Source organism: Anolis carolinensis, unplaced genomic scaffold (assembly GCF_035594765.1).
Source record: "Anolis carolinensis isolate JA03-04 unplaced genomic scaffold, rAnoCar3.1.pri scaffold_8, whole genome shotgun sequence".
NCBI lineage: Eukaryota > Metazoa > Chordata > Lepidosauria > Squamata > Dactyloidae > Anolis > Anolis carolinensis.
In genome coordinates this window covers 17,723,822-17,747,622 of record NW_026943819.1, presented here as the reverse complement: position 1 = coordinate 17,747,622, position 23,801 = coordinate 17,723,822, and the positions used below count along the sequence as shown (strand labels likewise).

At 41.3% G+C, this 23,801-nt stretch overlaps 2 protein-coding genes across 4 annotated transcripts in view; one reads left to right on the top strand and one right to left on the bottom strand.

Annotated features, from left to right (window-relative positions):
* Window positions 1-2,198, top strand: part of srpra (SRP receptor subunit alpha) — a 14,010-nt gene extending 11,812 nt beyond the window's left edge. Inside the window, exons 12-14 of the mRNA XM_008118248.3 lie at window positions 339-502; window positions 1,590-1,688; window positions 1,885-2,198. Coding sequence (XP_008116455.2) covers window positions 339-502; window positions 1,590-1,688; window positions 1,885-2,013 — 392 coding nt within the window. The 3' untranslated portion in view covers window positions 2,014-2,198. The remainder of the gene's footprint in view (window positions 1-338; window positions 503-1,589; window positions 1,689-1,884) is intronic.
* Window positions 1-23,801, bottom strand: part of fam118b (family with sequence similarity 118 member B) — a 24,877-nt gene extending 1,076 nt beyond the window's left edge. Inside the window, exons 1-7 of one of the 3 annotated variants that reach the window (XM_062960874.1) lie at window positions 23,645-23,801; window positions 11,205-11,288; window positions 10,550-10,802; window positions 10,182-10,409; window positions 8,222-8,350; window positions 7,296-7,581; window positions 6,171-6,292 (exon numbers count right to left, since the gene is read on the bottom strand). In XM_062960874.1, coding sequence (XP_062816944.1) covers window positions 6,219-6,292; window positions 7,296-7,581; window positions 8,222-8,350; window positions 10,182-10,409; window positions 10,550-10,802; window positions 11,205-11,281 — 1,047 coding nt within the window. In that variant the 5' untranslated portion in view covers window positions 11,282-11,288; window positions 23,645-23,801 and the 3' untranslated portion in view covers window positions 6,171-6,218. Of the gene's footprint in view, window positions 1-4,770; window positions 6,293-7,295; window positions 7,582-8,221; window positions 8,351-10,181; window positions 10,410-10,549; window positions 10,803-11,204; window positions 11,289-23,632 lie in introns of those variants that run through there. The other 2 variants (XM_062960873.1, XM_062960875.1) reach the window with 2 other exon arrangements.

Sequence of the window (23,801 nt, the reverse complement as noted above, 5' to 3'; positions counted from 1 at the left end):
GCCAAATTTCAATTGAAGAATTTTGCTTTTTGTGAAATTACATTAGTGAGTACTGCTTTTGTGCAAAATATAAGAAGCTGAGTACTATTATGATCTTGGTGCTGCAAACAGTATGCATCAAGGTGAATATGTTATGTGGAAACTCCAAATACCCTGGATTTAGATTCTGTTGGAAAAACGCATGATGATAATCTATGTTTGCAAGAAACACTTTTGGGGTCTTTGTTGATGCTGTTTCATAGGAGAAAGCCAGCTATAAATTTCAATATGTTCCCATTCTTGCCAGAAGTCTTTTATTATCCCTGGTTAAATTGCTACTTTATCCATCTGTTTCTTAGCACGAAACCAAGGTTTTGATGTGGTCTTGGTGGACACAGCTGGCCGAATGCAGGACAATGCCCCTTTGATGACAGCTCTAGCCAAACTCATTGCAGTCAACACCCCTGACCTTGTCCTGTTTGTGGGAGAAGCCTTGGTGGGAAACGAAGCTGTGGATCAGCTGGTGAGTTCCTCAGCCTTTCTAGTTTTTGAAATGCAAACACGAGGTGGTAAACCATCCCTTTCCATATGGACTGATTCACATAGTTCTCATATAACCAGAATGAGTAACAAATGCACGCTCCGGGTACATGGGTTAGTGGTGTGGATTGCCAAAGGCTCACCACTGAATTCATATTCCACTGAGCAGAAGTGACATGTTTTGCTTGTCAGAACTCCTTGCTCATGAAAAACATTTTTTGTCCTTTTTGAAGGTTGGGGTGGGATAAAGATAGGGACATAGGCATTTTTTTCTGGGAATGCAAAATCCAACAATAATTTTAAATCTACGTATTAATGTAGTTATCTGTGTTACAGGGGAAGGGAATTGGATGTTTGATTGCTTTAGCTGTGGATTCTTGCATTAGAAGGGCATTGCTTTAGATTAGGCCTCTTCAACCTGCAGCCCTCCAGGTGTTTGGGCCTCCAACTCCCAGAAGCCCTTTCCAGCTTGTTAAGTGGTCAGGAATTCTGGGAATTGAAATCCAAAACATCTGGAGTGCCACAGGTTGAAGAAACCTGCTTTAGATTGTGTTTGGGGTTCCTTCCACCTTGGAAGTGTTCAGGAAGAGCCTGAAAACCTGTCTCTTCAAACAGGCCTTTGAAGAAGTACCGCCCACTGTATACTAAACCCTTGTACTAGCGGTCTCTTCTGACCAGTTGTACCTCTTTGTTAACTCCTTGACATAGCCTCAGTGTTCACCCCAGTCTAAGGCTCTTCCCATGACCTTGTAGCACCTTAACTTCCTTCTTGTTTACAAGTTCCACTCAGTGCACTTTGCCCAGCTCATTTTATGTTTTTATTGCTGTGTTTCTCAAGTGTTTTATAATGATTGTGATTTTTAATGCCTTTTAAATTTATTTGTGTGTTTTTGTATTTGATATTATTGTATGTTGGTTTTATATCTGTAAGCCGCCCCGAGTCCCTCTGGGGAGATGGTGGCGGGGTACAAAAATAAAATTATTATTATTATTATTATTTGTAGAATATTTCACAGCACAGTGTTGGTGAATATTTCACCGAGAGTATTTTTTATCTTCTTCAACCTCAGGTCAAGTTCAACAAGGCCCTTGCTGATCACTCTATGGCTCAGACCCCGCGCCTCATTGATGGAATAGTACTCACCAAATTTGACACGATTGATGACAAGGTAAACGTGCAATTGTATTCGCTTTTTTTGAGAGGATGTGAAAAGCAATGTATACATAAAATATGTGACTAAAACATTTTTCATAGTAATCTGATTAGCCACAAAGTACATCAGTATTTTTTTAAAGGACAGATTAATGCCTAGTGAACTAAGCCATTTCATTTGTTCCTAAGGAGTGCTCTTCTCTCCATCTTAGGTTGGTGCTGCCATCTCCATGACGTACATCACTAGTAAGCCCATTGTGTTTGTGGGTACCGGACAAACCTACTGTGACCTGCGTAGCCTTAATGCCAAGGCTGTGGTTGCTGCTCTCATGAAAGCTTAAACCACCAGTTATTGCACCAAATTCCTGTCTGCAGATATCTCAGAATGTGCTTTTCCAATGTGACTGTCTTAGCACTTTTCTATTTTCTCATAGTGTGACACAGAATGAAGGGATGCTAGAAGGGGCTGTTTTACCCGTCTTTTCATCTTTGTCTTGGTTTCATCAATACACATAACTTCCTCTTATGTAATGTGCAGGTTTAATTCTGTTCCACCTCTTTGAAATTAGCCTCATGCTCTGAAAGGTTTTGAGGAAGGAAAAGTCTTTTTCTAGCTTTAGAATTTGCTGTCCCTATTGTCCTCCGGTCGGTTGGCCCTCTTTCCTGTCTTCCTTCATTCTGCCTCCTTGGCACACTGTTCAAGCCCTCAGCTTTGTATTGCTCATCCCAGGTTAATGGGTGTCATCAGACTTTGGGAGGAGGGGGGCTGCTCTACCTCTGCATTGTTTAAAACTCAGTGAGCTCACGGAGCCATTCTAGATTATGTTTTAGTGGCAAAGCATGGTTAGGTGTTGCCATGACAAACAGGCTGTTTTCTAGTAGGATGGGAGAGATGCAGCTTTGGTGATACTTTAGCAAGTCAAGCTTCGGCCTTGCAGCTTGCTTTGATCAAAGGCTTTCCAACTCTTCCCCAAAATAAAGCTGAGACCTGCTGCTTCCAGAGGGGCAGGCTAAGGATGCCTTAAAGAAGCCCACCTATCTGGACTTTTCACAGCAGGGCTTGCCAGGCGTTGCCCCAGGCCCTTGGTTATGCAACGGTTGCAGGGCACTGTGGGGCCTTTTCACAGAGTTGCAAACCAAGGCCATTCCTGATTTCTAATTACAGTTCATCGGAGAAAAAGCTGCTTTTGTTGCATTTTGAGGTGCTATATACAGACCACTGCTTGAAAATCATTGCACAAATATCAGACCCTGTTTGTGTTGAACTTCCCTGCTGGTGCACATGCTGTAATTTTGCACAATGATATACACCCAAGCTGCATCGGCAATGCTGAAGCATGGGGTACGCAATGCTGCAAACAACCCCCTTAACCCTTCTCCCTCCTCATGCAAACAAGGAAAAAACCCAGTCTGGATATAGAAAGAACTAGTTATGTGAATTCATTTTGACTCTTATCAATAAGCATATTACATCAAAGAGTGGGCAATGCTTAAATGACCCTCCCTTCCTTATTGACAGAGGATATGTTTCAGTCTCTCACTGCCTCACCTCTTAGCCTTTCCTACCCAATCAACAGAAGTCAAAGTAAGCCTAGCCCACAGAAGTCTTGACTTGCGTAAATGTGCTGGCTTTTCCCCTATGAAACCAGCACGCGAAAGGGATTTTCTGGTAGGAGTAATAATGCTGGTGGCCGCTTGCTGCTTTTCTGCTGTCCACTTCCCCCTCCCTTCAGAGTGCCTCTTGATCCTGGTATAAAGTGCTATGTTGAATAATACAAAACTCTTACGAGGATGTCTTGTAGCTCGGTATTGCAGATGTGCTGTAGTGCAATAAGTTGAATGCTGTCTGCTAAAAAGTAATTTATATAATAAAATTTATTTAAGAAAAAAAACCACCGAGTTCCTCTTTGCAACAGTAAGAAGCCAGAGGACTAGAAAGAAATAGGCTACTGAATTCTTTTCATTTCTTCCACAATACCGTTAATGACAGCTAATGTTTTTAAGTATGCAGTTTGTCTGCTAACCTTTCCTTCAATGTACAGTTGCAGAGGAGTTGTACTGAAATATAATGTATCTCAAACTTCACAAAATAATGGAGCAGGTGATCTATAGGCTATGGGAACCTTCCCCTTGTGGCACCCACATGGTTTCTTCTCACCTTCACCGAAGTATTCTGGCTGGAAATAAAATGTTTCTAGTGGCCATAAGCCATTTTGAAACAAGGCACATAAAGCATATGGACCTTGTTTGAAAGATCAATTACCGTTTTGTTTTTTCTGAAGATTCACAGGGTCCACTGTGGCTTACAGAAGCTGGGCTATATAGCACTCACTAAAACAGGCTGGTAGCTTTCTTTTCTCCTAGTATTCTCTGCATCTGTACAAAGGAAGGAAGGAGCAAAAGTCTGGAAACCATGAATAATTCCTCTGAGGAGCAGCTTAAAGAATTGGGTCTGTTTATCCTTCAGAGGAGACATGACAGCCATGTTTAAATATCTGAAAAGGTGCCATAAGGAAGAGGGAGCAGGCTTCCTTTCTGCTGCCCTGGAGACTAGGACTCTGGAAATTACAGGAAAGGAGATTCCTCCTAAGCCTTTGTTTTAAACATGGCTTGGCATCATCTAAGCCACCAAACTGGACAACATGATCTGTGGATGGTGTAAGACAAGCCAACATCAAACCATCATTACTTGGTTACAATTAAACAAGTTAAGCATGGTTGCAGTCAGCCACAGTTCAAAGCGAAGAAGGGTCTGAAGCAGAAATGGGTTTAGTTTTTTTCCACTAGAGGAAGGGGAAGAAATGTATGAAAAACAGATACTATGAGTGTGTGTTTCTGATAATTCCTACCACAAAATACTTTCCACAAGTATCTACATTATGCCACAGCTCTCTCCTACAGACTTCTGGGTTTTGAAGTTTAGTAAAATGCTTCGTTTCTTTTCAATATGGACCCTGCAGCTAAAGTTGACTTAGATTCCCCTTAATGGAGTGTCATTGTTTCCACGTGTAGAATATGCAGCTAGCAGCCATCACCAGCTCCTGGTATTCACATCTAAGCTATACTTGCATTCACATACACTGGTGTGCAGTCATGAATCTGTCTAAAAGCATTATTTTATTACAGCTTCTAACATATAAAACAAGATTTTAAAAAGGTAATTTTTAAAACACTCATGTTTCAGTCTTGCAGAATACAAAAAGCACTAGTAGCAAACTCTTCCATAAAGGGAGAAGATGGATCTCTCTGTACATACAGCCTTAAATAGAAAACATCACACTGATAAGACAATCCTCATGTCCAACATTAGAAGGGTCCAAGAAGTGCAGGGTCAAGTTCTTCAAATCATTTGTTTCAGAAGAGCAAGAAAACAAGATAGGCCCTCACAAGAACAAGGTGCCAAGAAAATATTTGCTTGATTTTAGTTCTCCGAGTGGCCTCGAGAATGATATGTCTCGCTTGAAGCTGCCAACTTCTTGCATTGCATTTCAGGCACGAGCTAACCAGTAAAGCTGCAGATGAAGTGCTTTGTGATCTTGCCTTGAACCGAGTTAGTAGCTTCAGAAGTGATCTAAGGGCACTGGCCTTAAATCCAAAGGCAATAGGAGACATCCTAACAAAACCTGTGGACCTCTGGGTGGAGGGTTGATATCAAAACATCAGATTAAAAGGGAGACAAGCAGGTCTTGGAAAAGGGATGCTTGAAAAAGGCACATAAACTCGCTCATGGAAGAACCCCTTGCTAACTGCACAGAGACTTAACCATACTCTATATTTCCACGTCAACCTTCAACAAAAATAACCTTCATTTATTGTTGGATCTGTGGAACAATATTCTAAGAAAGACTTCAGATATTCAATCATGCAGATGGGTGATGGATGGAAGGCTAAACAGCATCATGAAGGGACATGCAATTTCTATTGAATTATTTTGCATGGTTATTTGCTACATCCCAGATAAAAACCACATCCTCTGATGCAAATAAGCCTTAGGGGCCTTTCTATGGTGGACATGTTGCAGCCATCAGAGGACAAGAGCCACCAAAGTCACTTGTGCTTCCTGTTTCTGAACCCAGTTGGTCAGTTAACTGAGTTACTAGCCTGGAGTAGTATCTCTTCTGTCCCATTGGATGCAAACTTGCTAAGCATCACTCTGCAAGGATATCCTTATCATATCTGTTTAAGCTGACATTAGCTGCCAACAACTTTCTTCATTTATGCCTGACCAAGTCCTTTACTCATGCCAAGTTAAATTGCAGTACAAAGATATTCCCTTTAAAAATAACTTCCCCTTCAAATCCATCTTTGTCAATCTGGAGTAAGAAGTAACTAATTACAACCACGGCTCACTTCTGCTGGCATCAGATGGGCCCCTGTAATGTGACGTGTTTTTAAAAGAGGCATCTATGACGTCCTTTTTAAGGAACTTCCATGTTTTCCAAGATACAACCTGTTAAGTCTTGAGCCATTATGAATGTCCATGTCAATGGTAACTTACAGCTTAACAAGACTTGTCTTTCCAGCTGACCTTAGGGGCTTTTGAGCATTAAGTGAGCTCCGTTCCTTTGATTTCAGCGTGCGCTCCATCAGTGCCATTTAATTGTCCCTCCTGGGGTATACCTGAGTGGGAAATGAAAAAGATGCTGTGGTTTGAAGGTGGCAAAGTCATGCAGACTAAAGACGTAGCTACAAAACATTTTGTGCTTATAGCAGGCCTCCCAAAAACGTTAGCTATTGACAGTATTCCAAACCCATTTCCTTTTTGATGAAGCCCAACACCATGGAATAGCTGTAATAGTAAATCATCTGCTGTGAACAAGCTTCCCAAAACCTGTGCCTTGCTGATTTTTGGATTACAACCCCTTTCAACACTGACAATTCAGAGGTAGATATGAGGGCTATCCAGAAAGTAGGCTACGTTTTGGATTTTAAAAAGGACTAAGTATAGGATAAATCATTTACCATATGCAGCTGAAAGACGCATCCCAAAACTACAATCTCATGTAATCCCCATTTAAATTTAGCCACGTTTCTTATAGATAAATGAATTTGAAAAGTACTGCACCAGTAAATTCCCCGCTTGTGTCCTCATCTCTTCCCCCTTCTCCCTTCCTGCAGCGTAGCCAAAACGCTGCGCTGCCAGCCACGCCCCCATTGTTGGAAACGGAGGAGAGAGGCGGCAAATTTACTGGTGCAGTACTTTTCAAACTCATTTATCTATAAGAAATGTGGTTAAATTTAAATGGGGATTACATGAGATTGTAGTTTTGGGATGTGTTTTTCAGCTGCATATGGTAAATGATTTATCCTATATTTTGTCCTTTTTAAAATCCAAAACGTAGCCTACTTTCTGGATAGCCCTCGTATAATTGTGACCTCAACTCACAACAATCCCCCCACGACAGTTAAACTCAACTATTACCAAGATCAGAGAGATGGTATGTGTAACTGTTTGAGTAACTAGAATATCCAGGTTCAAGATCCCACTGAGAATATGAAACTAACAGCAATTTGGGGAAGATAACTGGGGGGAAAGAACAGCTATGTTTAACACCTTGAATTCACTGGAGTCAAGTCTGAACATACATGTCATTCATACAATTGATGTCGTTGTTCCCCTTACCTGGATGACACTGGTTGGAGATCTCATTTGTGAGTCTCTCAAAATACTCTGGCAAGTCTGTGTATTCATCTCCATATGAGATCACTTTGATCCCTTTGTCCAGCATGTTTTCCCGGAGTTTCTTGAACTCGTCCACATCTCCGCGGCGCACAAGCATGAAATGCTCCAGGTCTGACTTGTGCTTCACAGCTTCGAGGAAGAGGGCTTGGAAGGTGGTATCATCCACAGTCCAGCCACAACCCAGGAACAAGAAAGATTTGGCTTCATACAATTTCTGGATCTCCCGCTTTTCAAATAAAATTTAAAAAGTAAGAAAAGAGAAGGAAAAGGAGGTACAGAAATGTCTCGTGACTTCCACACATATGCATCAGTGTATCTACCTACTAGCCCCCAGATGGCGTAGTGGACTAAGTGACTTGAAGGTTGGGTTGCTGACCTGAAAGCTGCCAGGTTCGAATCCCACCCGGGGAGAGCGTGGATGAGCTCCCTTTATCAGCTCCAGCTCCATGCGGGGACATGAGAGAAGCCTCCCACAAGGATGGTAAAAACATCAAAAACATCCGGGCGTCCCCTGGGCAACGTCCTTGCAGACGGCCAATTCTCTCACTCCAGAAGCAACTCCGGTTGCTCCTGACACGAAAAAAAAAATCTACCTACTCTAATGACTGGCATTAGAGGCAGAAATCTGGCTACCAAAATGTTGCACTTTTTTTTCCTTCTCAACTTCCAACAAGTTTACAGTTCTTCAATATCAAGGAAGTATAAATTAAATATAGAGGCAGAAAGAAAAGAAAAACAAACAAACAGAAGATAACCCACTTTCAATTCAATTGAAGGCTAACAACACCTGGTGGGCCACACATTATGTAGAGGGAAAATATTCCCACACAAAATGAGAAAAGGCCACAGAAAGCTGCAAATCTCACCATGACTTCTGTGTTGCGTAACACATTCTGGTAGCCGGCCGGATGGAGCACGATGCCACTGGGATTTGTGTACACACCATGTATGTGGAGGACACTAAGCTTCCTCTTCTCCTGGGCCCACTCCAAGACCTGTCCAGGATTGTACAAGAAGTGTTCACCAAAGGACCGCTCACTTTCCCTTGGACAGGGGCCAGTTCTTGCCCCTATAACTCCTAGGGAGCCACAGTTACGGTTTAGCAGTTACTGGATGGGATGTCACATCACTTTTGCGTTTCCTTCTGGACAGTATTTAGCCCAAGTGGATTCAAGGGAACTTACACCACCATGATTTCAGATAGTTTTGGGATGTTTCTAAGGGGTGGAGGGTGGGTATTGCCTTGCAGAATTGAAAAATAAGGTGGGGGTACAGCGGTGTGTGGGATGCAAAAATGGTGAGGCACATTTTCTTCATATGGGAAACATCTATTTGCTATGCATTTGAATCAGGATGATTTACACAAGTGTTGACTCCTTTATCATAAAATTCAGTATCCCATCACTATTCAATGTGAAATTTTTGTATAAAATATATTCCACATAGGCAAAGTTTTCCGAATACACTCAATATCATAGTTATTGTAACACTTCCACAATTTACAGCGCTTAACGTTTTTGTCTTGCAAACTTGTCTTTTATTTGTTATCTTTTCATTCTGTATATAATATTCCAAAACCTTATAGGAGGCAAAAGCTCTGGTATGGACATGGAAAATGTGTGTATATACACAAACATTGTGTATCTGCCTTTTGAAGTAAGCCAGGCACTGTGCCAACATAAACAAAGATCTGCCTGAAGGAATTTTAGTATCTGGAAGGTTAAAAACATGGGGATAAAATATTAGCATGGTTTAACATTTGGCCCTGTTCTCTAGTGTACAGCAAGAATGGCAAGACAGCAACAAAAAAAACTATCATGGGATACAGAATATGTTTTTGGTTTGTTTTTGCGACCAGGTGGAATTGCAGCTGTGTTATTGTTAAGAAATATCAAAGTAAAGAATCCAGCTTTTTAAATGTAACTGTAATAGTGTCTGGTAAATCACATGATGCAGCGGAGTCTGAGAGACCCATATTCTAATACCTGCTTGACATGGAAATCCACTGGGTGATATTGAGCAAGTCACACTTTCTCAGCCTCATAGGAAATGAATGGAACATCACCTCTGAAGAAATCTGGTGATACAGTAGAGTCTCACTCATCCAAGCCTCACTTATCCAAGCCTCTGGATAATCCAACCCATTTTTGTAGTCAATGTTTTCAATATATCATGATATTTTGGTGCTAAAGTTGTAAGTACAGTAATTACAACATAACATTACTGCATATTGAACTACTTTTTCTGTCAAATTTGTTGTATAACATGAAGTTTTGGTGCTTAATTTGTAAAATCATAACCTAATTTGATGTTTAATAGGCTTTTCCTTAATCCCTCCTTATTATCCAAGATATTCGCTTATCCAAGCTTCTGCTGGCCCGTTTAGCTTGGATAAGTGAGACTCTACTGTAGTTTCAACTTAGATTTGCCATAAGTCTGAAATGACATGACTTACTATGGGGGTGTTCTGAGATTACAATTGCAATCATTTACCATCATATCATCCTGAACACACAAGATCACATTCTGAAACTGAACAAAGTCATGCCTCGTTGGTGCTTAAATGGAAAGCTACTAGCTGATACCAGGGATCTCCAGGAGCAGCTGAGAAAAAAACCTGCTTGAAACCCAGGAAATCAACTACCAGTCAGAACTGATAATACTGGTTAAGATGGAGGAATGGGGGATTCTTACGTACTTTTAAAATGTAACTTTCTTAAGCCTTGCTCAAACTCTTACTTCCTGAGCTGGGCATGCTGCTATGAAATAAATGGATGAACACACTAGAACGGCTGCCATTAACAAGCACGAGCTCCTCCCAATTACCTTCTTCTCGTCCGTAAGGTCAAGCGATTCAAGCTGCTTCCCTTGGTCCGTGGCATAAATTTCCAGCAGGTTGTCAAAGTTCGTGGTCAGGACAAGAGCCCCCTTCTCCATCAAGTGGAGCACTGACCGAAGGAGCTGCTTCCCGGTGTCTTCCATTTTGGACTCCAAGTCGTCGAACACTTCATATAAGCAGTCTTTGAGAAAAGTAGAGCGGACATTGCTTGTGCGCTGCCAAGAAAGGAAAACAGACTAAGATCAACATCAAGTTTAAAGCTTCTGTGTATGTCAGGGTTTAATGCTTTCTAGGCATCAGGATCCCTTCCATCTGAAACATGAAAAAATATTATTTCCATGTGCTACCAACTCACCGGCGACAGTTTCTGGATAAGGTCGTGAGCCACGTGGATAAGGTTCTTATCGTCACGGAGACACTTCTGAAATTTCCTCCTCTCCTCGTCTTCGAGAAGGTCGAAGTCAACGGCAGCGTCAAGGAGGGCCTGGATGAGTCCTTTCCAAGACTTCAAGGCTGGCACCTGAGGAGCCACCGCCGCACTGATGCCCGTCCCAATCACCAGCACCAGCTCCTGCGGCTTTTTCGTTTTCAGACTCGGTAACAATTTCCTGCAACCAAAAAGGAGGGATGGACACAGAAAAAAGGTTTGCCTGTTGATTTACAACACCATGCAGAAATACAAAGATGGAAGGACAATCGTAGAAGGAAGTTACGGAATGTGACACGTATTTTTACCCAATTCTTATGTATTAAGCAATTAGTGTTGGTCCATTTTGGAAAGTTACATAATGGGTTTGCTATTTTGATGCTTTACATATATTACAGTGCATGTGTTTGTACTATATTTCTTGATTTTTAATTATTCTAACAACTGTATTCTGAAACTGTTTTCTTCACTTGCTATTTTGTTCATTTTGGTTCAGTCTTTTATTTGTATTTAAAAATATGTGGTGAACAATTTACGGGAAAAAGGAAGTATATAGACTGAAGGAAGATAAAATTAGGGTTACCTGGGTTTCTTTGCAGGCGGAACTCCATCTTCCAACAATTTTTCTTTAGCCAGATTCAGACTCAAATTGGAAGCCATCCAGTTTCTAAAGAAAATAAAAGATCTCAGGTGAAAGCTGACACAACGGTGCATCCTGAGCAAAATAAAATTCCCAAAGTTTATCATAAAAGAAGAAACATTGAAGGTCACTAACTCCCTCATCACCTCATCCATTGACTGGAATTCGTCTAGGAAACCTGAACACTATTGCTACCATTGGCCTTCCATATTAATGGTTTCTGTATTAATGACAAATGTGTGTGTGTGTGTATAGAGCATTTATTTATTTATTTACAGTATTTATATTCCGCCCTTCTCACCCCGAAGGGGACTCAGGGCGGATCACATTATATACATATAGGGCAAACATTTAATGCCCATATATACATAGAACCGAGACAGAGACAGACAGACGCAGAGGCAATTTAACCTTCTCCTGAGGGGATGTTCGATTCTGGCCACAGGGGAGAGGAGCTGCTTCATCATCCACTCTGACGGCACTTCCTCATTCCAACGTTGTAAATTAGTTAAATTTACAATGTTAAATTAGTTTTATTGTTTTATTGTTGTTGTTGATTCATTTATTTTTTGCTTTGTTTTATATTGTTGATGTTCGGGCTTGGCCCCATGTAAGCCGCCCTGAGTCCCTTCAGGGAGATGAGGCGGGGTATAAAAATAAAATTATTATTATTATTATTATTATTATTATTATTATTATTATTATTAAATTTGCCTCCCCACTTTATAAGTGGTACCTTATTTCCTACTTGATAGATGCAACTATCTTTCTGGTTGCTAGGTCAGCATGAGCAGGGGCTATTTTTTATTTTTAATTGACGGGTGCTCACCCCGCCACGGGCTGGCCTCGAACTCATGACCTCATGGTCAGAGTGATTTATTGCAGCAGGCTGCTTACCAGTCTGTGCCACAGCCAGGCCCCAAAATGCAAAGCTTGATTTTTCCATTTTGCTACACCATTGTATATAATCACACTAGATCAACCATGGATTTTGGTATTTATGCAGGTCCTGGAACTTGAGTGGATATCAAAGGCACACTGTACTGACATTACTATTATTGTATTTATTTATATCATGCCTTTCCCCAGTCTGGGGCTCAAAGTAGCTTATAGCAGTTAAAAGAGTCACCCCTACAGAAAAACAAAACAAAGACAAAGGTTGAAAATACCATATGGAAGAGCATGTTTCTTCAGATAACCTGGACCCAAACTGTACGGGGCTTTAAAAGTCGTACTGTCCCTAAAAACAAACTGATACTGTCTACTTTACTTGATTTTTGCCAAAGACAGACTCATCACTGAAAGCCCGCACAGAACTGATTCTCCTTCTTGTTGCTATTTATCAATTAGACCAGGGGTCCCCAAACTTTTTAAACAGGGGGCCAGTTCACAGTGCCTCAGACCATTGGAGGGTCGGACTATAGTTGAAAAAAAACCCCCCTATAAACAAATTCCTATACACACTGCACATCTCTTATTTTGAAGTTTAAAAAAACCAAACGGGAAGAAATACAGCCTCAATGTTGTTAATAATCATAATCATAATAAAAATAATAAAGAGGGTTGGAAGAGACACCTTGGGCCATCTTGTCCAACCCCCTTCTACATTTGTGTACCAAAAGCACAAGCAAAGCACCCCTGACAGATGGTCACCCAGCCTCAATGTTGTTAATCATCATCATCATCATCATCATCATCATCATCCATCACACAGTCCTAAACACCGGGGAAGTGTCTAACTTGTGATTTTGTGGGATGAAATCCAGTGTGTGTGTGTGTGTGTGTGTGTGTGTGTGTATATATATATATATATATATATATCTTGTTTGCTGTGTTATACTGTGTCTTTGTGCCAATAATAATAATAATAATAAAGAGGTTTGGAAAAGATCCCTTGGGCCATTTAGTCTAACCCCCTTTTGCCTTTGTGTACCAAAAGCACTGGCAAAGCACCCCTTAGTAAATTATTAATTAAATAATAATAAAAATATCATTATAAACAAGCAAAGCTTTGGAAGGCACGCAACAGGTGAGGGAGGAGACAGGAAAGGCAGAGGAGGAGGGAGCCGTTGTCATGGGGGCCGGATAAAGGGCTTCGATGGGCCGCATGTGGCCCCCGGGCCTTAGTTTGGGGACCCCTGAATTAGACATTTCCAGCAAATTGAAAGATCTCATAAGGTTTTCTCAGGCAAGGACTATTCAGAAGGTGGTTTTGCCAATTCCCTCCTCTGAAAAATAGTCTGCAGCACCTGGGATCCATTGGTGGTCTCCCATCCAAGTACTATCCTGAAGTGACCAGAGTGCTATTCCATCCTGTGACTCTGCTGCCCATACAGCCCAAGACTATAATAAGTCGCACATGGCCAAATCCCCTTCCCTCCCCTTCTGAATAGTTGCCCAAAGGACAAGACTCTTGCCCTCTTCACAACCGGCCACTGAGCAGACAGGCTATTATTGGCCAAGGATTACTGCTGCTAAGACACTCTTAATTCTGAAGTCAAGAGAGTTAAGTCTCCAACTTGTGCAGTAGAGGAGAATGGGCTGCTCTCCAAGGAAGCGGTGAACGGGAAATGGGTTGCGTGAGAACAAGACGCTTCCCAGACAGTCTTTGCCGACTCCTTGACTCAACAGATGGGAGCAGGGAAGGGGGAGGAAGTTTTCTAGTCAGTAGACCATTCAACAACAAAAATAAACATAGAAGGAAGAAAGTCTCTTTGAGGAAAATGTTTCCTCTGTTCTTCTGCCGTAATAACTTGACGAACCAGCTAGAGACATTCTTTAGCTTGCAATAGTTCAAAAAGCTTACAAAATTGCTCCACGGGGATTGTCCTTCTCTCACGTGAACCTTCTGACTTGGTACAAAGGCCGTCAAGTTAGTTTTATTCAAGTGAGCATTCTGTTCCAGGAATAAAGTTTTAAATCCTTTTTTACTGGTTGTTATTCTAACCGGGTTGTTGTATGTTTTCCGGGCTGTATGGCCATAGGTAAAGGTAAAGGTTTCCCCTGACGTTAAGTCCAGTCGTGACCGACTCTGGGGGTTGGTGCTCATCTCCATTTCTAAGCCAAAGAGCCAGCGTTGTCTGTAGACACCTCCAAGGTCATGTGGCCGGCATGACTGCATGGAGTGCCGTTACCTTCCCGCCAGAGCGGTACCTATTGATCTACTCACATTTGCATGTTTTCGAACTGCTAGGTTGGCAGGAGCTGGGGCTAACAGCAGGCGCTCATTCCGCTCCCGGGATTTGAACCTGGGACCTTTCAGTCTGCAAGTTCAGCAGCTCGGTGCTTTAACACACTGCGCCACCACCAGGGGCGCATGTTCCAGAAGTATTTTCTCCTGACGTTTCACCCACATCTATGGCAGGCATCCTCAGAAGTATGTGAGGTATGGAGAAACTAAGCAAGGGAGCCAGATTTTGTTCATTTTCATGGTTTCCTCCTTTCTGTTGAAGCTGTCCACATGCTTGTGGATTTCAATGTGGACAACTTCAACAGAAAGGAGGAAACCATGAAAATGAACAAAATCTGGCTACCAATATTAAAAAAATTCAAAAATCAGAACAGTAAATAGGAAGCAACACTCTGAAAACAGAGGAGTTCCAGACATGAATCAACCAGGGGCAGGTAACGACTCTAAACAAAGGATGCCCCCAGGCAGGAAGAAGCCAAGAGATGAAGCTATTCAATGCTAATTTAGGTGATTAACTACAACATTCACACTGGTCTCCAACTGACAAGTGTTCTTCTCTCACCCTGGACTTTCCACAGATATATATAAACCTTCCTTGCTTAGTTTCTCCATACCTCACAACCTCTGAGGATGCCTGCCATAGATGTGGGCGAAACGTCAGGAAAGAATACTTCTGGAACATGGCCATACAGCCCGGAAAACATACAACAACCCTGTGATCCTGGCCATGAAAGCCTTCGGCAACACATTGTTATTCTAACCCATTTTCTTTTGATTTTTTAAATTCACAACATCGTTATTGCCGTTTTCAAGGCTGCAATATTGTAGTTTTGTAGAAAGGGAAGAATGTACTCTTTTCCCTTTGCAGGCAAAGAATCCTCCACCTCCTGCTATGCTCTGCACTAATACTCTGACAATAATAAGAGCAAAGAGAGGGCATTCTGAGGGCATGGGATCCAAAGCCCTTCCATGCCCTAAATATGCCCCGAGAATGGTTGAATGAGTGTGCCAACAGTACAGCGGCTTCTTTTATTTTCCACCTAAACCACTGCAAGAAATGCCCTCCTGCAACCTAGAAAAGCTTTTGAGAAGGACAGCAGAAGAAAACAAGTATTTAGGCTTGCTGGGAGAGGGATCCCAAAGGGACAATGTCCCCGGGCTCTGATACTTTTGCTCATCTAGATCAAACAGAGTTTAGGGTTATAAATCTGGGTTGGAATTCTGGAAGCTGTACTTTAAAATTAACTACTTCAAACTCTGCATCTAAATACCTCTATCTGCAAGTAACCATAGGCTGAAACGTATTTCCAAAAGGAGGCTGGCATTAAGTGGATAGAGCAGTTTCCCTTCCTCATAACGTTGCCAAGGAACAATTAGGTCTTTGGAGATGGTCTGGCAAGTTAAGTAATGGTCTGATTGTATTTGGATGGAAGTGTATTTGGGTGGAAACCGACTTGCGTGGCAGGAAGCCAGGGTTAATGCTAGAAAGTCTGCTTGACCTGTTGTCTTGACAAGCAACAATCTTTTCCTGGAGTTTTTGCAAGATTCTCAGATGCTTTCCCAATATTGTACGGTTCACCAGACCGTACAAATGTGTAACTCCTTTTCTTTTATGAAGGCACCCCCCCCCCCATTATAGTACATGTCAACATTTGGTTCATCCCTTGAAATTCTAATGTCCCACAAAGTTAACCACTGGGAACCAGGGGCACAAAACAGATTATTATATCCTTGATTCTGTTTAACGGTGACATTATTCTAGAGTTTTGTTGGTGAAAATCATTCAGAGAAGGTTTGTCATTGCTTTCCTCTTAAGTGACCCAATGGGATGACCTGGTTGAACAGGAGATCAAATCTTTCTCTTCCAACCCAGGTTTTTGAGCTGCTAGGATAGGCTCTTTGCTCTATCACAGGCGGATATATGCAAAAAAAAAAAAAAAATCGGCACTAGGATAGGCTCTTTGCTCTATCACAGGTGGATCGATGCAAAAAAAGGAACTCACTGGTAAACAATATGGAAACGTGAAATAATTTGTAGCTTTAATTTTCATGAAACAAATCAAATAAAGGAAGTTATACTAAAATCAATGATGCAAGCAGATAGTTTGTATAATGACCTTCTGGTGATACCAAAAAGGAAATAGAATTTAAGGTCTGGAGAAGACACAAGGAAGAGTGAACATGCCCGAGAAGAGTCTAAACTGTGCAAACAATTACAGGGATGTTATGATGTCTAGGTACATAAACCTTAACCACAAAAGGAAATGAAAAGGCTGTCAGAGTCCATTTCTGACAGGTATCCATCCCTAGATTGAAATAATAATAATTATAATTATAATTATTTTCTACCATTGACTTATATCTGGAAGTAAATAGTAGAAAACTGCAAAGACTCTGTTCCCAGAAATACAAAGCTCAAATTAAGACAATTCTTTACCATAACTCCTGGGACAAAATAAGATATTCTTGCAACATGCAGTGCTGGGATTGATACGTCACTCAAAGCATAATGTTGTGTATGACAGCTCAAAACAAAGGCCCACTAAGCCCAGTAAAGCCTTATTCCAAAGTGGCCTCCTTGCCCAAAGGGCGCTTTGAACCTTTAAACTCACAGTTCATGTTCTGAATCACTATATGATGTGTATATTTCTTTCTTCTTTCTCTGGTTCTGAAAGGTTCACAATTGCTCAATGCTACTTATTTCCAACAAAGGAAGGGGAAGACTATCTTCAGTTTAGGCTGACTAAGACTTTCACTATATAATCTCCGCTTCCTTCATTGCAAAACAGCTCACTAATCTGATTCTTTAGAATGGAAACCTAATAAAGCCTCCTTGCAGCTATCTGTATAGAGATAGCCTGAAGCAAAAAATGGTGACTATATCTATTCCACCACACAGAGGCTACCTGAACTAGAAGTTAAATCCCGACTTTTACAAAGGATGAGCAGTATTTTGCAACATAAATGAGAAAGCAAGCTAATTTGGTGGAGTGGGGGATACTGGGACAGATTGTGTAGAGCAGGGGTCCTCAAACTAAGGCCCAGGGGCCGGATGTGGCCCTCCAAGGTCATTTACCTGGCCGCTGCCCTCATTTATAATATAATATTTTTATATCAGTTTTAATAATATAATAGATTGTATATAATAATAATAATAATAATAATAATAATAACAACTACTTTATTTTTATACCCCGCGGGGACTCGGGGCGGCTTACATGGGACCTAGCCCGATAAAACAATCAAATATCAATCACAAAGCCATAACACAATTATCCCAATAAAAACATCAACATCAGTAAAAACAATCATTAAAATCAACATGAATCATATAATGTTAAAATCAGGAGACTAAATTCATAGATCCCGGGCAAAGTGCAGAAAGTACCAAAATGGAGAAAGGTAATTTCACAGTTAATATACATATGATATTGATAATAATATTATCATTTTATACAATAGAATACTAATAATAATACCATATAATAATATTAATTAGATGTTATATATTACATATAATATTATAGTATAGCGGTATAGTTCAATATAGTAATATATAATGCTAATATTGTGCTATGCTAATAATATAATATATTGTATGTACATACAGCTGCTCTGAATTCCCTTCGGGGTGAGAAGGGTGGGATATAAATGTAATAAATAAATGTAGTAAATGAATAAATAAATTATTTTGGACTTAGGCTTGCCCAGAGTCTGAAATAACTTGAAGACACACAACAACAACAATCCTAATTAACCTGACTATCTCATTGGCCAGAAGGAGGCCCACACTTCCTATTGAAATCCTGATAGATTTATATTGGTTAAAATTATTTTCATTTTTAAATATTGTATTGGTCTTTCATTGTTTATTGTTGTTGTTTTGCACTACAAATAAGATATGTGCAGTGTGCATAGGAATTTGTTTTTTGGTTTTTTTTTTCAAATGATAATTCGGCCCCTCAACAGTCTGAAGGATTGTGGACCGGCCCTCTGCTTTAAAAGTTTGAGGACCCCTGGTGTAGAGCAATTTCTCAACCATCATCTCCATCATTGGTGGAGTTCAGAATGCTCTTTGATTGTAGGTTAACTATAAATCCCAGCAACTACAACTCCCAAATGACCATATCTATCCCCCCCACAACACCATTAGTATTCAAATTTGGGCATATTAGGTATTTGTGCCAAATTTGGTACAGTAAATGAAAATACATCCTGCATATCAGATATTTGCATTACAATTCATAATAGTAGCAAAATTACAGTTATGATGTGGCGACAAAAATAATTTTATAGCTGGGGATCACAACATGAGGAAATGTATTAAGGGGTTGTGGCAATAGGAAGGTTGAGAACCACTGGTGTAGAGCAACACATAGTCCACATTTATGTATTCCACGATACCCAGGAATCTCATAAGAACAAGAGGAGCTAACTGAGCACAAACTATTTTGCACTTTCAACTCACTTGTAGCTATTGAAGTAAGCTGAGAACAAAGAGGGGAAAGTGGAAAGAAATACTGAGATATCTTAAAAGCAGGCCAAAAGTGGGAAAACAGATGGTTTAACTGTAGCACTCCCTGCCAAACTGGGGGCCATAGGAAAGTGTGAATTATGGTATTCATTTTACAAAGTACCTCGACTAAACAGAGGGGAATAGATTGAGTTATCCTTGCCTATGACACAATCTCACAAAAAGCTAGTATCTCATTTGATCATTTACTTCTAGAGACTTAATTTCTCATTACTGAGAAGTGATCCCTACTCACTATTGTTGATTTACTCATTTACTAGCCTACTTCTATCACATTTCAATTTATCTTCTTTAGAAAAAAAACACTATAGTTGCCTATTAAAATGGACATGTTAGCCAGAGCTGGATATATTTTTGGAACCTTCTTTTCCCATTTCAAAATTTGCACAAAGAGTAGTCAAGCAAAGAGATAATGGGAGAAAACCTGCAGTGATCACGCTGTTTGTGGGATTCTGGGTGCTGCAATCCAGAAAAAGGAACTTTCCCCAGACACAGAGCCATCTTTTTCCTTTGGAATTTCCAAGGCTAGATCTACACTGTCCTATAATCCAGTTTCTGAATCCAGATTATCTGTTTTGAACTGGATGATATGTGAACTGGATGTCATATAATCCAGTTCACAGCAGATAATCTGGATTCAGAAACTGGAATATATAACCGTGTCGAGGGGGAAAAAAATAAGACTGAGCTTTTCTGTGGCTGGGTGGGGTTTTGCAGTAAATAGTTTCAAAGCCACACTAGGGAAATGGCGTGCCCTCATATAAATTCCTCAAAGCAGGCTGTCGGCGTGTCCTGTTGCTCAAAGTCCCTGCTCCCCAAAACACAGCTGGGTTAATAAACAAGGAGGTGGAAATGCTCCTGTGCCATTGAACTGATAACCTTTGGTGTGATTACAGGAAATCCCGCTTTCAGACACTCACTGGATCCAATGCTCATGCATTTTTACTATGAATCTAACCGAGGCTGGACCTGCAATGTTTAGGAGGAAGTGAACACACCTTTCATTTCTCATTGTGCCCAGAGTCCCAGTCAAGCCGTATATTTCCTGCTCCGGTCAAGGATTGGCCAGCTTTTTCTTTTATTTCCTCTCATTTCCTAGACTGGGAAGTGTCCTCCAAGAAAGCATCATCTGACTCATTAGTGGTGTATAGGTGAACAGGCCTTTGAGCCTATACAGAGAGTAGCCACCCTAATAAGAGTATTGTTATCATTAAATGGAAGTATATGAACAATCTATTTATTTATTTATTTATTTACAGCATTTATATTCCGCCCTTCTCTCAAGGGGACTCAGGGTGGATCACATTACATATATAGGCAAACATTCAATGCCTTTTAACATAGAACAAAGACAAGACAAACACAGGCTCCGAGCGGGCCTCGAACTCATGACCTCCTGGTCAGAGTGATTCATTGCAGCTGGTTGCAGCTGGCTTGCTCTCCAGCCTGCGCCACAGCCCTGGCCTAGCACAGAATGGGTTGATAAATACTATGAAAAAGTAGTTCTGATCCAAAGGGATATGTGTACTATCTATCTCAATAGCTTTAAATGAATCATGAATACTACATAGGTGAACACGACTCTGAGGACATCAGGAGGTAGCCACTCTAATACGAGTGTATTATTATTATCATTATTGAAGTATATAGGGCACAGTGTGTTAAAGCGCTGAGCTGCTGAAGTTGCGGACCGAAAGGTCCCAGGTTCAAATCCCAGAAGCGGAATGAGCGCCCGCTGTTAGCCCCAGCTCCTGCCAACCTAGCAATTTGAAAACATGCAAATGTGAGTAGATCAATAGGTACCGCTCTGGCGGGAATGTAACGGCGGTTCATGCAGTCATGCCGGCCACATGACCTTGGAGGTGTATATGGACAACGCCGGCTCTTTGACTTAGAAATGGAGATGAGCACCAACCCCCAGAGTCGGACACGACTGGACTTTGAGATAGACTTTGAGATTTATTGGACTATATATATATATATATGTATCTGGGATAAAATTACTTTTTCAAAGCATTTTTAAACCCGTTCCTTGTCAGATTGTATAAATACTTCAAAAAAAGGTAAAGGTTTCCCCTGACGTTAACCTTTACCTTTTTATTGAAGTATATATACAGTCTGACAAGGAACGGGTATAAAAATGCTTTGAAAAAGTAATTTTATCCCATATACATATACATACAGTAGAGTCTCACTTATCCAACGTTCTGGATTATCCAACGCATTTTGTAGCCAATGTTTTCAATACATCATATTTTGGTGCTAAATTCGTAAATACAGTAATTACAACATAACATTACTGCGTATTGAACTACTTTTTTTCTATATTTGTTGTATAACATGAGGTTTTGGTGCTTAATTTGTAAAATCTTAATCTAATTTGATGTTTAATAGGCTATTCCTTAATCCCTCCTTATTATCCAACATATTCGCTTATCCAACGTTCTGCCGGCCCGTTTATGTTGGATAAGTTGAGACTCTACTGTATGTGTGTGTGTGTAAATATATATATATATATTCCAATAAATCTCAAAGTCTATACAGGGTGTTTGAAAAAAAACTCCCTGGTTTTAATGTAATTATACTTAAAACTAGGGAGTTCTTTTTCAAACACCCTGTATATACACATACTTCCAAGGGAAGCATCAATACAACCTGTTGTTCTCAGAAGATAAATGTGTCCCATAGCGCAACACTAGGGGTGGAGAACCTTTGGCACTTTGGATGTGGCTGGATTGCAACTTCCATCATCACCAGTCAGCAGCGCAATGGGCGATGCAGTACAGGACAGTAAGACAGCCACAATTTTTTCCAACTATAATATTGTGGATTTTTACAGAATCCAAAAAAGCTTGATTTCCCAGATGGCCTATAGGGCTAGTTTGAATGCCCTGGCATTCAGATCTAAATTGGCTGAAACCTTTTAATACTTTACTTACTTGCTTACTTTTAATACAATAATGACAGTAAATCTGTTTAATCTTCAAGGAACCAGAATACTATATTATCTTGATTGGGGATGGGGGACGGGGGGAGGGATGACCCTAACATGGCTAATTTTATGAAATGGAGAAGGAGTTTGATGGGACTTCCAGCAAGGCAAGCATGCATTCAAATGAAGACTTAATAGACATTTATCTATCTATCAGGCCAGGTATATATGTATGTGGTTGTTGGTTGTTTGTGCTACAGAAGCTCCTGCAAGGCTTGATAGATCTCAACCAAACTAGGCACATGGTTCAACTTAAAATAACTGAGGGGTTCGAACTAGAATCGGTGAGGAAATCCTTTTGGATCCAGAATTGAAGGGGGGGGACAAAACAGATTGATTGTGGCTAGGTGAAGTGGCCCTTGGGTAACGTGACTGGGAAAAGGGAGAGAAGCAGATTGGCTGTGGCTGGGTGAAGTGGGCCTTGGGTGACATGACTAGGAAAAGGAAAGGAGCAGATCACTGTTGCTAGGTGAAGTGGCCCTTGGGTAACATGACTGGGAAAAGGAAAGGAGCAGATCACTGTTGCTAGGTGAAGTGGCCCTTAGGTGACATGACTAGGATAAGGAAAGGAGCAGATCACGGTTGCTAGGTGAAGTGGCCCTTGGGTGACATGATTAGGATAAGGAAAGGAGCAGATCACGGTTGCTAGGTGAAGTGGCCCTTGGGTGACATGATTAGGATAAGGAAAGGAGCAGATCACTGTTGCTAGGTGAAGTGGCCCTTAGGTGACATGACTAGGATAAGGAAAGGAGCAGATCACGGTTGCTAGGTGAAGTGGCCCTTGGGTGACATGATTAGGATAAGGAAAGGAGCAGATCACTGTTGCTAGGTGAAGTGGCCCTTGGGTGACATGACTAGGATAAGGAAGTGCGAGAAACAGATTGTCTGTTGCTAGGTGAAGTGGGTGACATGAGTGGGATAAGGAAGGGAGAGAAACAGATTGTCTGTTGCTAGGTGAAGTGGTCCTTGGCTGACATGAGTGGGATAAGGAAGGGAGAGAAACAGACTGTTTGCAGCTAGGTGAAGTGGCCCTTGGGTGACATGACTGGGATAAGGGAGAGAAGCAGATTGGTTGTTGCTAGGTGAAGTGGCCCTTGGATGACATGACTAGGAATAGGAAACGAGCAGATTGGTTGTTGCTAGATGAAGAGTCCCCTGGGTGACATGACTGGGAAAAGGAAGGGAGAGAAGCAGATTAGCTGTGGCTGGGTGAAGTGGCCCTTGGGTGACATGAGTGGGATAAGGAAGGGAGAGAAACAGACTGTTTGCAGCTAGGTGAAGTGGCCCTTGGGTGACATGACTGGGATAAGGGAGAGAAGCAGATTGGTTGTTGCTAGGTGAAGTGGCCCTTGGATGACATGACTAGGAATAGGAAACGAGCAGATTGGTTGTTGCTAGATGAAGAGTCTCCTGGGTGACATGACTGGGAAAAGGAAGGGAGAGAAGCAGATTAGCTGTGGCTGGGTGAAGTGGCCCTTGGGTGACATGACTGACAAAAGGAAGGGAGGGAAGCAGATTGGCTGTTGCTAGGCGACATGTGTATGAGGGGAAGGGAGGAAGGAAAGACAGAAAGAGAAAGGAGGGAAAGAAAGGAAGAGAGTGGGAGGGAGAAAAGAAAGCTCCATCTTCAATCCGAGGAGGTTCGTACCACTCACCTTCTTACTCACCTCTTAGGGGAGGAGGTCACCGGCCCATCTCCAAGGCTCAGGGAAAAGCCAGCTCGACGGATCTGGACGGAGGCTGCGGCAAAAAGCCAGCAAGGAGGGACCCAATTCAATGAGCACCACAGCTGGCCACGCCCCTTCCGCTGCTGCTGGGCCCTTT